This window comes from Artemia sp. Qi Xiang Cuo, chromosome 8 (assembly GCF_049724085.1).
Source record: "Artemia sp. Qi Xiang Cuo chromosome 8, ASM4972408v1, whole genome shotgun sequence".
NCBI classification, from domain to species: domain Eukaryota; kingdom Metazoa; phylum Arthropoda; class Branchiopoda; order Anostraca; family Artemiidae; genus Artemia; species Artemia sp. Qi Xiang Cuo.
In genome coordinates this window covers 117,606-131,388 of record NC_142801.1, presented here as the reverse complement: position 1 = coordinate 131,388, position 13,783 = coordinate 117,606, and the positions used below count along the sequence as shown (strand labels likewise).

At 35.0% G+C, this 13,783-nt stretch overlaps 1 protein-coding gene across 1 annotated transcript in view; it reads left to right on the top strand.

The window, feature by feature from the left end:
* Positions 1 to 1,408, top strand: part of LOC148949045 (sialin-like) — a 31,856-nt gene extending 30,448 nt beyond the window's left edge. The window contains exons 8-9 of the mRNA XM_089093601.1: positions 328 to 413; positions 1,259 to 1,408. Coding sequence (XP_088949727.1) covers positions 328 to 413; positions 1,259 to 1,408 — 236 coding nt within the window. The remainder of the gene's footprint in view (positions 1 to 327; positions 414 to 1,258) is intronic.
* Positions 1,409 to 13,783: the final 12,375 nt, after the last annotated feature.

The following is a 13,783-nucleotide window of genomic DNA, read 5'->3' as shown; positions in this document are numbered from 1 at the left end:
TTTTTATACCATCAAATAGAAGTTAAAAGTTTGCACATATCGGACTTTTTTCCATTTCACGTAAGGCCACTAATCTCAATTCCCAAACCAGGACCTTCTTAGGTTCATTGATTATTGACCAGATCATAAAATTTTGAAATTTTGTGTTTGGCTTTTCTCCCATACACAGCTTATTGGCCCCTAAAATTACTCAAAACTAGTGTATAGTACATTTTAATGGCAAACGACACATTTTTCTCCCACCTTATTAGTGGGTGACATCTCACCCCAAGGACATATTTTTAGCTATTTCTATTTGACCCTTTTTATCGAAATATTTTCCCACAGGGCCTCTGTTTGGAATAACAAATGGCGTTTCAATGCTGATCTCCTGGCTAGGCCCAGTCTTAGTAGGATTCATGCCGGATGAAAATGTAAGTATATTTCTATATTTGTCATTTCCAATATTTTTTAAATTTTGACATTTGATTTTTAGTCCGTAGTTAAGAGTGTACGTGTGTGCTTTCAGATATTCAAAGGAGAAGTCAAACTGCAAATTACTTCCCTGCGAAGTACAAATTACTTATAATACCATTTAGAAATAATAATGTAAAAATTTAATTTTTCATGCAATTGCCTAAAAAATTTATCTTTTCAAATTTAAAAAGCATCTTCAAAATTATCAATAGAGATTATTAAAATTTTGTTGCCGAAAGTTTTGAGTAACTTATTGTGTTTTTTTGCTGAAATTGGGTTTGCAGTGAATTTGTACAGTTTGTACTCGCTTATAAAATTGAATTGTGTTACAAAAACATATTATAAATACACAAATGTGTATTTGTGTCACAGCATCACAAATGTGCATTAACGTTACAAATTAACAAATGTCTATTTGTGCTAAAAATTAACAAATGTGTATTTGTGGTACAAATTAACAAATGTGTACTTGTGTTAAAAATTAAAAAATGTGTATTGGTTTAGTATATTGCTACAAAATTTAGAAATGTAAATTTGTGCAAAAAATCCACATAATACATACTGGACATTAAAAAAATAGAGAAATTGACACAAGTGTACATCTAAATAAATCAAGAAAGTTTGATTAAATGTTTCTAGAAAAAAATAAAATGCAGCCAAGGCTTCTTTGACTTCAATCTGTATCACTTCAGTAATTTTCTCTATTGGACAACATATGCGATTTGCCTTATGCGGGTTTTCTCGATTTTACTACTTCTGATTTCTTATCCTGATTTACCTTTTTTTTTTTTTTTTTTTTTAGCAAACTATTGAAGCTTGGTTGGCAGTGTTTATTATGGCAGGTGCTGTGTTAGCAGCAGACTCAATTTTCTTCCTTATATTTGGATCTGGTTCTGAACAATCATGGAATTACAAGAACAGAAAGGCCCTTATTGATCGTGACAGTACATAATTCGGTTATCAAAAGAACGTATCTCCGGTCAGTACACCAAATATTGGCATAGAGTCCCTAGGGAGAACACGTGGTAATGTCAGTCCCACGTGTACACCAAATATGGGCATGGAATCCCCAGGGAGAACACGTTTCCGAGAATGTCTCCGGGCGAAGTTAATTAATGTCTAGCAGATGATATCAAGGATAATTGTTTCCGGACAAAGTTAATTAACGTCTGACAGATGATGTCAAGGAAAAATGTCTCCGGGCGACGTTCATTAACGTCTGATAGATGATGGCAGGAGAATTGACTCCGGGCGAATGTTTTGATCTTAGAGATAAAAAGATTGGCGCGGAAAAGTGTTTCCCAGTAATTTCAAATGTGACAGCGCAGGGATGCCAAAAACAAAAGGAACACGCAGAAATTACGTTTAGGGGTTATTTGGGCGAAACCGTTTTAGACATTTTAGGGAATTATTTCGGCGAAACAGTTAGAGACCTTTTAAAAGATGATTTTAGAAGAGGATTTGAGCGTGAAACTCTGTGGTCGTTATAATACACAAGTTCCATTTGAACAGTGTCGTGAGGTCCCTACCCCAACCCCAAAGGGCTCAGATCCCCCTACCACGACCCCGAAGGAAGCCCCCCGGTCCTCAAAGGGCCCCCGCCGTCCCCAAGGCCCCCGGCGTCCCAAAGCCCCCTGAGCCACCATTTTTTAATACTTTTTTAAGGCTTTATTATATCTTTTCAGAACAAGTTTTTTCTTAATGTCCTTCATAAACGAATTTTACAAGTTGAAGTAGTTATCTTTATCACCACAGCTTTACTTTACGACTTTTTGCACACCTGAAGATCAAGCAATACTTTTCAAAAGACATTTCAGAACAAGTTCCTTTCTTAATGTCATTCCTAAACCCATTTTACAAGTTGAAGTAGCCATCCTTTTCCCCATAACTTTACTTTAAGACTTTTTGCACACCCCCAGCATCAAGCAATACTTTTCAAAGGCATTTCAGGACGAGTTCTTCTCTTAATGTCCTTCCTAAACCCATTTTACAAGTTGAAGTACTTATCTTTGCCCCCACGACTTTACTTTACGACTTTTTGCATACCCCAACATCAAGCAATACTTTCCAATGGCTTTATTATATTTTTTCAGAACAAGTTCTTTACGTAATATCCTTCCTAAACCAATTTTACAAGTTGAAGTACTCATCTTTTCCCCCACAACTTTACTATAAGGCTTTTTGAATACCCCAACATCAAGCAATACTTTTCAAAAGGCCTTATTATATTTTTTCAGAACAAGTTCTTTGCGTAATTTTCTTCCTAAACCCATTTTACAAGTTGAAGTACTTATCTTTTTCACCACGACTTTACTATAAGGCTTTTCGAATACCCCAACATCAAGCAATACTTTTCAAAAGGCTTTATTATATCTTTTCAGAACAAGTTTTTTTCTTAATGTCCTTCATAAACCAATTTTACAAGTTGAAGTAGCCATCCTTTTCCCCATAACTTTACTTTACGACTTTTTGCACACCCCAAGATCAAGCAATACTTTTCAAAAGACATTTCGGAGCAAGTTCCTTTCTTAATGTCCCTCCTAAACCCATTTTACAAGATGAAGCATCCATCATTTTCACCCACAACTTTACTTTACAGCTTTTTGAATGCCCCAACACCAAGCAATACCTTTCAAAAGGCATTTCAGAGCAACTTATTTTCTTTATGTGCCTTCTAAACCCATTTTTCAACTTGAAGTACACATCCTTTTCACCCACAACTTTAAATTAAAGCTTTTTGGATACCTCAACACCAAGAAATACTCTTCAAAAGACATTTCAGAACAAGTTCTTTACGTAATTTTCTTCCTAAACCCATTTTACAAGTTAAAGTACTTATCTTTTTCACCACGACTTTACTATAAGGCTTTTTGGATACCTCAACACCAAGCAATACTTTTCAAAAGGCTTTATTATATCTTTTCAGAACAAGTTTTTTTCTTAATGTCCTTCATAAACCAATTTTACAAGTTAAAGTACTTATCTTTTTCCCCACAACTTTACTTTACGACTTTTTTGCACACCCAAACATCAAGCAATACTTTCCAAAAGACATTTCAGAGCAAGTTCCTTTCTTAATGTCCCTCCTAAACCCATTTTACAAGTTGAAGTATCCATCTTTTTCACCCAAAACTATACTTTACAGCTTTTTGAATGTCACAACACCAAGAAATACTTTTCAAAGGTCTATTCGGAGCAACTTCTTTTCTTTATGTGCCTTCTAAACCCATTTTCGAACTTCAAGTTCCAATCCTTTTCACTCATAACTATACTTTATAGCTTTTTGAATGCCTCAACACCAAGCCATACTCTTAAAAAGGCATTTCAGAGCAAGTTCGTTTGTTAATGTCCCTCCTAAACCCATTTTACAAGTTGAAGCATCCATCCTTTTCACCCACAACCTTACTTTACAGCTTTTTGAATGCCCCAACACCAAGCAATACCTTTCAAAAGGCATTTCAGAGCAACTTCTTTTCTTAATGTCCCTTCTAAACCTATTTCCCAACTTGAAGTACCCATCCTTTTCACCCACAACTTTACATTACAGCTTTTTGGATACCTCAACACCAAGCAAGACTTTTCAAAAGGCATTTCAGAACAAGTTCCTTTCTTAATACCCCTTCTAAACCCATTTTCCGACTTGAAGTACCCATCCTTTTCACCCACAACTTTACATTACAGGTTTTTGGATACCTCAACACCATGAAATACTCTTCAAAAGACATTTCAGAGCAAGTTCCTTTCTTAATGTCCCTCCTAAACCCATTTTCCAACTTGAAGTACCCATCCATTTCACCCACAACTTTACTTTACAGCTTTTTGGATACCACAACACCAAGCAATACCTTTAAATAGACATTTCAGAGCAAGTTCCTTTCTTAATGTCCCTTCTAAACTTATTTTCCAACTTGAAGTACCCATCCTTTTCACCCACAACTTTACTTTACAGCTTTTTGGATAACACAACACCAAGAAATACCTTTCAAAAGTCATTTCGGGTTAAGTTCATTTCTTTATGTGCCTTCTAAACCCATTTTCCAACTTGAAGTACCCATCCTTTTCACCCACAACTTTACATTACAGCTTTTTGGATACCTCAACACCAAGAAATACTCTTAAAAAGACATTTCAGAACAAGTTCTTTACGTTATTTTCTTCCTAAGCCCATTTTACAAGTTAAAGTACTTACCTTTTTCACCACGACTTTACTATAAGGCTTTTTGGATACTTCAACACCAAGCAATACTTTTCAAAAGGCTTTATTATATCTGATCAGAACAAGTTTTTTTCTTAATGTCCTTCATAAACCAATTTTACAAGTTAAAGTAATTATCTTTTTCACCACGACTTTACTTTACGACTTTTTGCACACCCCAAGATCAAGCAATACTTTTTAAAAGACATGTCAGAGCAAGTTCCTTTCTTAATGTCCCTCCTAAACCCTTTTTACAAGTTGAAGCATCCATCCTTTTCACCCACAACTTTACTTTACAGCTTTTTGAATGCCCCAACACCAAGCAATGCTTTTCAAAAGGCATTTCAGAGCAACTTCTTTTCTTTATGTGCCTTCTAAACCCATTTTACAAGTTAAAGTACCCATCCTTTTCACCCACAACTTTACATTAAAGCTTTTTGGATACCTCAACACCAAGCAATACTTTTCAAAAAGCATTTCAGAACAAGTTCCTTTCTTAATGCCCCTTCTAAACCCATTTTCCAACTTGAAGTGCCCATTCTTTTCACCCACAACTTTACATTACAGCTTTTTGGATACCTCAACACCAAGAAATACTCTTCAAAAGACATTTCACAGCAAGTTCCTTTCTTAATGTCCCTCTTAAACCCATTTTACAAGTTGAAGCATCCATCCTTTTCACCCACAACTTTACTTTACAGCTTTTTGAATGCCCCGACACCAAGAAATACCTTTCAAAAGGCATTTCAGAGCAACTTCTTTTCTTAATGTCCCTTCTAAACCTATTTTCCAACTTGAAGTACCCATCCTTTTCACCCACAACTTTACTTTACAGCTTTATGGATACCTCAACACCAAGCAATACTTTTCAAAAGGCATTTCAGAACAAGTTCCTTTCTTAATGCCCCTTCTAAACCCATTTTCCAACTTGAAGTGCCCATCCTTTTAACCCACAACTTTACATTACAGCTTTTTGGATACCTCAACACCAAGAAATACTCTTCAAAAGACATTTCAGAGCAAGTTCCTTTCTTAATGTCCCTCCTAAACCCATTTTCCAACTTGAAGTACCCATCCATTTCACCCACAACTTTACTTTACAGCTTTTTGGATACCACAACACCAAGCAATACCTTTAAATAGACATTTCAGAGCAAGTTCCTTTCTTAATGTCCCTTCTAAACTCATTTTCCAACTTGAAGTACCCATCCTTTTCACCCACAACTTTACTTTACAGCTTTTTGGATACCACAACACCAAGAAATACCTTTCAAAAGGCATTTCAGAGCAACTTCTTTTCTTTATGTGCCTTCTAAACCCATTTTACAAGATGAAGCATCCATCCGTTTCACCCAAAACTTTACTTTACAGCTTTTTGAATGCCCCAACACCAAGCAATACCTTTCAAAAGGCATTTCAGAGCAACTTCTTTTCTTTATGTGCCTTCTAAACCCATTTTCCAACTTGAAGTACCCATTCTTTTCACCCACAACTTTACATTACAGCTTCTTGGATACCTCAACACCAAGAAATACTCTTCAAAAGACATTTCAGAACAAGTTCTTTACGTAATTTTCTTCCTAAACCCATTTTACAAGTTAAAGTACTTATCTTTTTCACCACGACTTTACTATAAGGCTTTTTGGATACCTCAACACCAAGCAATACTTTTCAAAAGGCTTTATTATATCTTTTCAGAACAAGTTTTTTTCTTAATGTCCTTCATAAACCAATTTTACAAGTTAAAGTAATTATCTTTTTCACCACGACTTTACTTTACGACATTTTGCACACCCCAAGATCAAGCAATACTTTTCAAAAGGCATTTCAGAGCAACTTCTTTTCTTTATGTGCCTTCTAAACCCATTTTCCAACTTTAAGTACCCATCCTTTTCACCCACAACTTTACATTACAGCTTTTTGAATACCTCAACACCAAGAAATACTCTTCAAAAGACATTTCAGAGCAAGTTCCTTTCTTAATGTCCCTCTTAAACCCATTTTACAAGTTGAAGCATCCATCCTTTTCACCCACAACTTTAATTTACAGCTTTTTGAATGCCCCGACACCAAGCAATACCTTTCAAAAGACATTTCAGAGCAACTTCTTTTCTTAATGTCCATTCTAAAACTATTTTCCAACTTGAAGTACCCATCCTTTTCACCCACAACTTTACATTACAGCTTTTTGGATACCTCAACACCAAGAAATACTCTTCAAAAAACATTTCAGAGCAAGTTCCTTTTTAATGTCCCTCCTAAACCCATTTTCCAACTTGAAGTACCCATCCATTTCACCCACAACTTTACTTTACAGCTTTTTGGATACCTCAACACCAAGAAATACCTTTCAAAAGGCATTTCAGAGCAAGTTCCTTTCTTAATGTCCCTTCTAAACCCATTTTTCAACTTGAAGTACCCATCCTTTTCAACCACAACTTTACTTTACAGCTTTTTGGATACCACAACACCAAGAAATACATTTCAAAAGGCATTTCGGAGCAACTTCTTTTCTTTATGTGCCTTCTAAACCCATTTTCCAACTTGAAGTACCCATCCTTTTCACCCACAACTTTACTTTACAGCTTTTTGAATGCCCCAACACCAAGCAATACCTTTCAAAAGGCATTTCAGAGCAACTTCTGTTCTTAATGTCCCTTCTAAACATATTTTCCAACTTGAAGTACCCATCCTTTTCACCCACAACTTTACATTACAGCTTTTTGGATACCTCAACACCAAGCAATACTTTTCAAAAGGCATTTCAGAACAAGTTCCTTTCTTAATGCCCCTTCTAAACCCATTTTCCAACTTGAAGTACCCATCCTTTTCACCCACAACTTTACATTACAGCCTTTTGGATACCTCAACACCAAGAAATACTCTTCAAAAGACATTTCAGAACAAATTCCTTTCTTAATATCCCTTCTAAACCCATTTTTCATCTTAAAGTAGCCATCCTTTTCGCTCACAACTATACCTTACAGCTTTTAGGATACCACAACACCAAGAAATACTTTTCAAAAGAAATTTCGGAGCAAGTTCTTTTCTTGATGTCACGTCTAAACCCATTTTCCAACTTGAAGTACCCATCCTTTTCACCTACAACTTTACTTTACAGCCTTTTGAATACCACAAAACCAAGAAATACCTTTCAAAAGTCAATTCAGGGCAACTTCTTTTCTTTATGTGCCTTCTAAACCCATTTTAGAAGTTGAAATACCAATCCTTTTCACCCATAACTTTACTTTACAGCTTTTTGGATACCTCAACACCAAGATATACTTTTCAAAAGGCATTTCAGAGCAAGTTCCTTTCTTAATGTCCCTCCTAAACCCATTTTACAAGTTGAAGCATCCATGCTTTTCAACCACAACTATACTTAATAGCTTTTTGGATACCTCAACACCATGAAAAAGTTTTCAAAAGGCATTTCAGAGCAAGTTCCTTTCTTAATGTCCCTTCTAAAGCCATTTTACAACTTGAATTACTCATCCTTTTCACCCAGAGCTATACTTTTCAGCTTTTTCGGATACCTCAACACCAAGCAATACATTTCAAAGGCATTTCAAAACAAGTTCTTTACGTAATGTCCCTTCTAAACCCATTTTCCAACTTGAAGTACCCACCAATTTCACACACAACTCTACTTTACAGCTTTTTGGATACCTCAACACCAAGCAATACTTTTCAAAAGGCATTTCAAAGCAAGTTCTTTTCTTAATGTCCCTCCTAAACCCATTTTACAAGTTGAAGCATCCATCCTTTTCACACACAACTATACTTTACAGCTTTTTGGATACCTCAACACCAAGAAATACTTTTCAAAAGACATTTCAGAGCAAATTCCTTTCTTAATATCCCTTCTAAACCCATTTTCCAACTTGAAGTACCCATCCTTTTCACCCAAAACTTTACTTTACAGCTTTTTGGATACCTCAACACCAAGCAATACTTTTCAAAAGGCATTTTAGAGCATGTTCCTTTCTTAATGTCCCTCCTAAAACCATTTTACAAGTTGAAGTGTTCCAAATATTTTCCCGGAAGAAGAAAAGTTCAACTTCGATTCTGAATTTTCTCTTTTCTCAAAGAAGTGAAGAAAAGTTCAACTTCGATTCTGAATAAAAACTTACACACACACAAACACTTACAAACACACACACAAACTTACACACACACACACACACACACTTACACACAAAAAAAACTTACACACACACAAAAACTTGCACACACACAAAAACTTACACACACACAACAACTTACACAAAAACAAACAATAAAACAAAAAGAAACATAAACACAAAAAAAAACATACACACACAAAAAAAAACATTCACACACACAAAAACATACACACACACAAAAAAACTTACACAAACACACAAACTAACACACACAAAAAAACTTACACACACACAAAAAAACTTACACACACAAAAAAAATTACAAAAAAATAAAAACTTACACACACACAAAAACTTACACAAACACACAAAATTAAACACACAAAAAAACTTACACATACACAAAAACTTACACAAACATAAAAACTAACACACACACACACACACGCACAAAAACTTACACACACACAAAAACTTACACACAAAAAAAAACTTACACACACACACAAAAACTTAGACACACAAAAAAAAATTAAACAAACACAAAATTCACACACACACATAAACTTACACACACACAAAAAAATTTACACACACACAAAAACTTACACACACAAAAACTTACACACACACACACACAAAACTTACACACACACACAAAAACTTACACACACACAAAAACTTACACACACAAAAAAAAACTTACACACACACAAAAACTTACACACAAACAAAAACTTACACACACACACAAAAACTTACACACACAAAAAAATTTACACACACACACAAAAACTTACACACACACAAAAACTTACACACACATAAAAACTTAAACACAAACAAAAAATTACACACACACAAAAACTTAAACACACAAAAACTTACACACACAAACAAAAACTTACACACACACACACAAACTTACACACACACACACAAAAAACGTACACACACACAAAAACTTACACACACACAAAAAAACTTACACACACACACAAAAAAAAACTTACACACACAAAAAAAACTTACACACACACAAAAAATAACACACACACAGAAACTTACACACACACATAAACTTACACACACACACACAAACACACACAAAAACACACACACACACAAACAAAAACTTACACACACACACAAAAATTTACACACGCACAAAAACTTGTACAAACACACACACTCAAAATCTTACACACACAAAAAAAAAACTTACACACACAAAAAAAACTTACACACACATAAAACTTACACACACACACAAAATCTTACACACACACACACACACACAAACTTACCCACACACAAAAAATTACACACACACACAAAAACATACACACACACAAATTTACAGACACACACAAAAACTTACACACACACAAAAACTTACACACACAAAAAAACTTAAACACACACAAAAACTTAAAAACACACAAAAACTCAAACACACACAAAAAAACAAACACACACAAAAACTTACACACACAAAAACAAATAAAACACAAACACAAAAAAAACGTAGACACACACAAAAACTTACACACACACAAAAAAACTTAAACAAACACACAAAATTACACACACACAAAAAAACTTACACACAAAAAAAAAACTTACACAAACACAAAAACTTACAAACAAAAAAAAAGTTACACAAAAACACACACACACACAAAAACTTACACACACACAAAAACTTACACGTACACAAAAAAAACTTACACACACACAAAAACTTACACACACAAAAAAACTTACACACACACAAAAAAACTTACACACACAAAAAAAACTTACACGCACACAAAACTTACACACACACAAAAACTCTTACACACACACACACACACACAAAAACTTACACACACACAAAAACTTACAAACACGCAAAAACTTACACACACACACACAAAAACACACACACACACACAAAAACTTACACACACACACAAAAACTTACACACACACCAAAACTTATACACACACACAAAAACTTACACATACACACACAAAAACTTACACACACAAGAAAACTTACACACACACACACACACAAAAACTTACACACACACAAAAGATTACACACACACAAAACGTACACACACACACAAACTTAAACAAACACAAAAACATACACACACACAAGATCTTACACACACACAAAAACTTACACACACACAAAAACATACACACACACACACAAAAAATTACCCACACACACAAAAACTTACACCAAAGCACACACACATAAAAAAACAAAAACACAAACACACAAAAAATAAAAAAACTTACACACACACACACGAAAACTTTCACACACACAAAAACTTACACACACAAAAACTTACACACACACAAAAACTTACACACACACACAAAAACATACACACACACACACACAAAAACTTACACACGCACACAAACTAACACACACAGAAAACTCACACACACACAAAAAATTACACAAAAACAAAAACTTACACACACACAAAAACTTACACACACAAAAAAACTTAAACACACACAAAAACTTACACACACAAACAAAAACTTACACACACACAAAAACTTACACACACACATAAAAACTTACACACACACACACAAAAAACTTACACACACACACACGAAAACTTACACACACAAAAACTTACACACACACAAAAACTAACACACACACTAAAACTAACACATACACAAAAACTTACACACACACACAAAAACTTACACACACACAAAAACTTACACACACACACACAAAAAACTTACACACACACACAAAAACTTACACACACAAAAACTTAGACACACACACAAACACAAAAAAACTTACACACACACACACACAGATACGATACACACATAGAGACGACACACACATAGAGACAGCACACACACAGAGACGACACACACACAGAGATGACTTCTAATGTAAGAGCAAGCATAGAGTACGATTACTATAGCCGCAAGCATATTTAATGATGTCATAGATGACAGCTCACCTGCTAAGACTCACACTAATTGTGAGAGATAGGCGAAAAGTTAGGTTATTTTATATTCACTTAGGCTAGGCTAGGTAAGAAACAGGCAAAGCTAGGTGTATGGTTAAACATAAAAACTTACACACACACACACATACACACACAAAAAAACTGACACACAAAAACAAACTAACACAAACACAAAAACTTAAAAACACACAAAAACTTACACACACACAAAAACTAAAACACACATACAAAAACATACACACACACAAAAACTTACACACACGCACACAAAAAAACTTACACACAAACAAAAGTTACACACACACACAAAAACTTATACACACACACACACAAAAACTTATACACACACACAAAAACATACACACACACACACATACACACACAGAGACGACTTCAAATGTAAGAGCAAGCATAGAGTACGATCGCTATAGCCGCAATCATATTTCATGTTGTCATAGATGGCAGCACACCTGCTCAGACAATCGTAGTGAGAGATAAGCAAAAAGTTAGGTTATTTTAGGTTCACTTAGGTTAGGTTAGGTGAGAGACAGGCAAAGTTAGGTGTATGGTTAGATTAAGTTAGGTTAGGCTAGATTAAGTTAGGTTAGGTTAGGTTAAGCTAGGTTAGGTTAGCCTACGTACACGCGCGTACGTAGGCTAACCTAACCTAACTTAACCTAACCTAACCTAACTTAATATAGGCTAACCTAACTTAATCTAACCATACACCTAACTTTGCCTGTCTCTCACCTAACCTAACCTAAGTGAACCTAAAATAACCTAACTTTTTGCCTGTCACTCACTATGAGTGTGTGTCTGAGCAGATGTGCTGCCATCTATAACAACATGAAATATACTTGCGGCTATAACGATCGTACTCTATGCTTGCTCTTACATTGGAAGTCGTCTCTGTGTGTATGTGTGTGTGTGTGTAAGTTTTTGTGTGTGTGTGTAAGTTTTTGTGTGTGTGTGTGTGTAAGTTTGTGTGTGTGTGTGTAAGTTTTTGTGTGTTTTTAAGTTTTTTTGTGTGTGTGAGTGTTAGTTTTTGTGTGTGTGTAAGTGTTTGTGTGTGTGTGTAAGTTTTTGTGTGTGTGTATGTTTGTGTGTGTGTGTAAGTTTTTATGTGTGTGTAAGTTTTTGTGTGTGTAAGTGTGTGTGTGTGTGTGTAAGTTTGTGTGTGTGTGTGTGTGTAAGTTTTTATGTCTAACCATACACCTAACTTTGCCTGTCTCTCACCTAACCTAACCTAAGTGAACCTAAAATAACCTAACTTTTTGCCTATCTCTCATTATGAGTGTGTGTCTGAGCAGGTGTGCTGCCATCTATGACAACATGAAATATGCTTGCGGCTATCGCGATCGTACTCTATGCTTGCTCTTACATTGGAAGTCGTCTCTGTGTGTGTTTCGTCTCTGTGTTTGTGTCGTCTGTGTGTGTGTGCTGTCTCTATGTGTGTGTCGTCTCTATGTGCGTTTCGTATATGTGTGTGTGTGTAATTTTTTTTTGTGTGTGTGTGTGTGTATGTTTTTGTGTGTGTGTGTAAGTTTTGTGTGTGTTTGTGTGTGTGTGTGTTAGTTTTTGTTTGTGTGTAAGTTTTTTTGTGTGCGTGTGTGTAAGTTTTTATGTGTGTGTAAGTTTTTGTATTTGTGTTTAAGTTTTTGTGTGTGTGTATGTTTTTGTGTGTGTGTAAGTTTTTGTGTGTGTCAGTTTTTGTGTGTGTGTGTAAGTTTTTGTGTGTGTGTGTGTGTAAGTTTTTATGTGTGTGTGTGTGTGTAAGTTCTTGTGTGTGTGTAAGTTTTTTTCTGTGTGTGTAAGTTTTGTGTGTGTGTAAGTTTTTGTGTGTGTGTCTAAGTTTTTGTGTGTGTAAGTTTTGTGTGTTTGTGTAAGTTTGTCTGTGTGTGTGTAAGATTTTTTTTATGTGTGTAATTTTTGTTTGTTTGTAAGTTTTTGTTTGTGTGTAAGTTTTTGTGTGTGTGTGTGTGTAT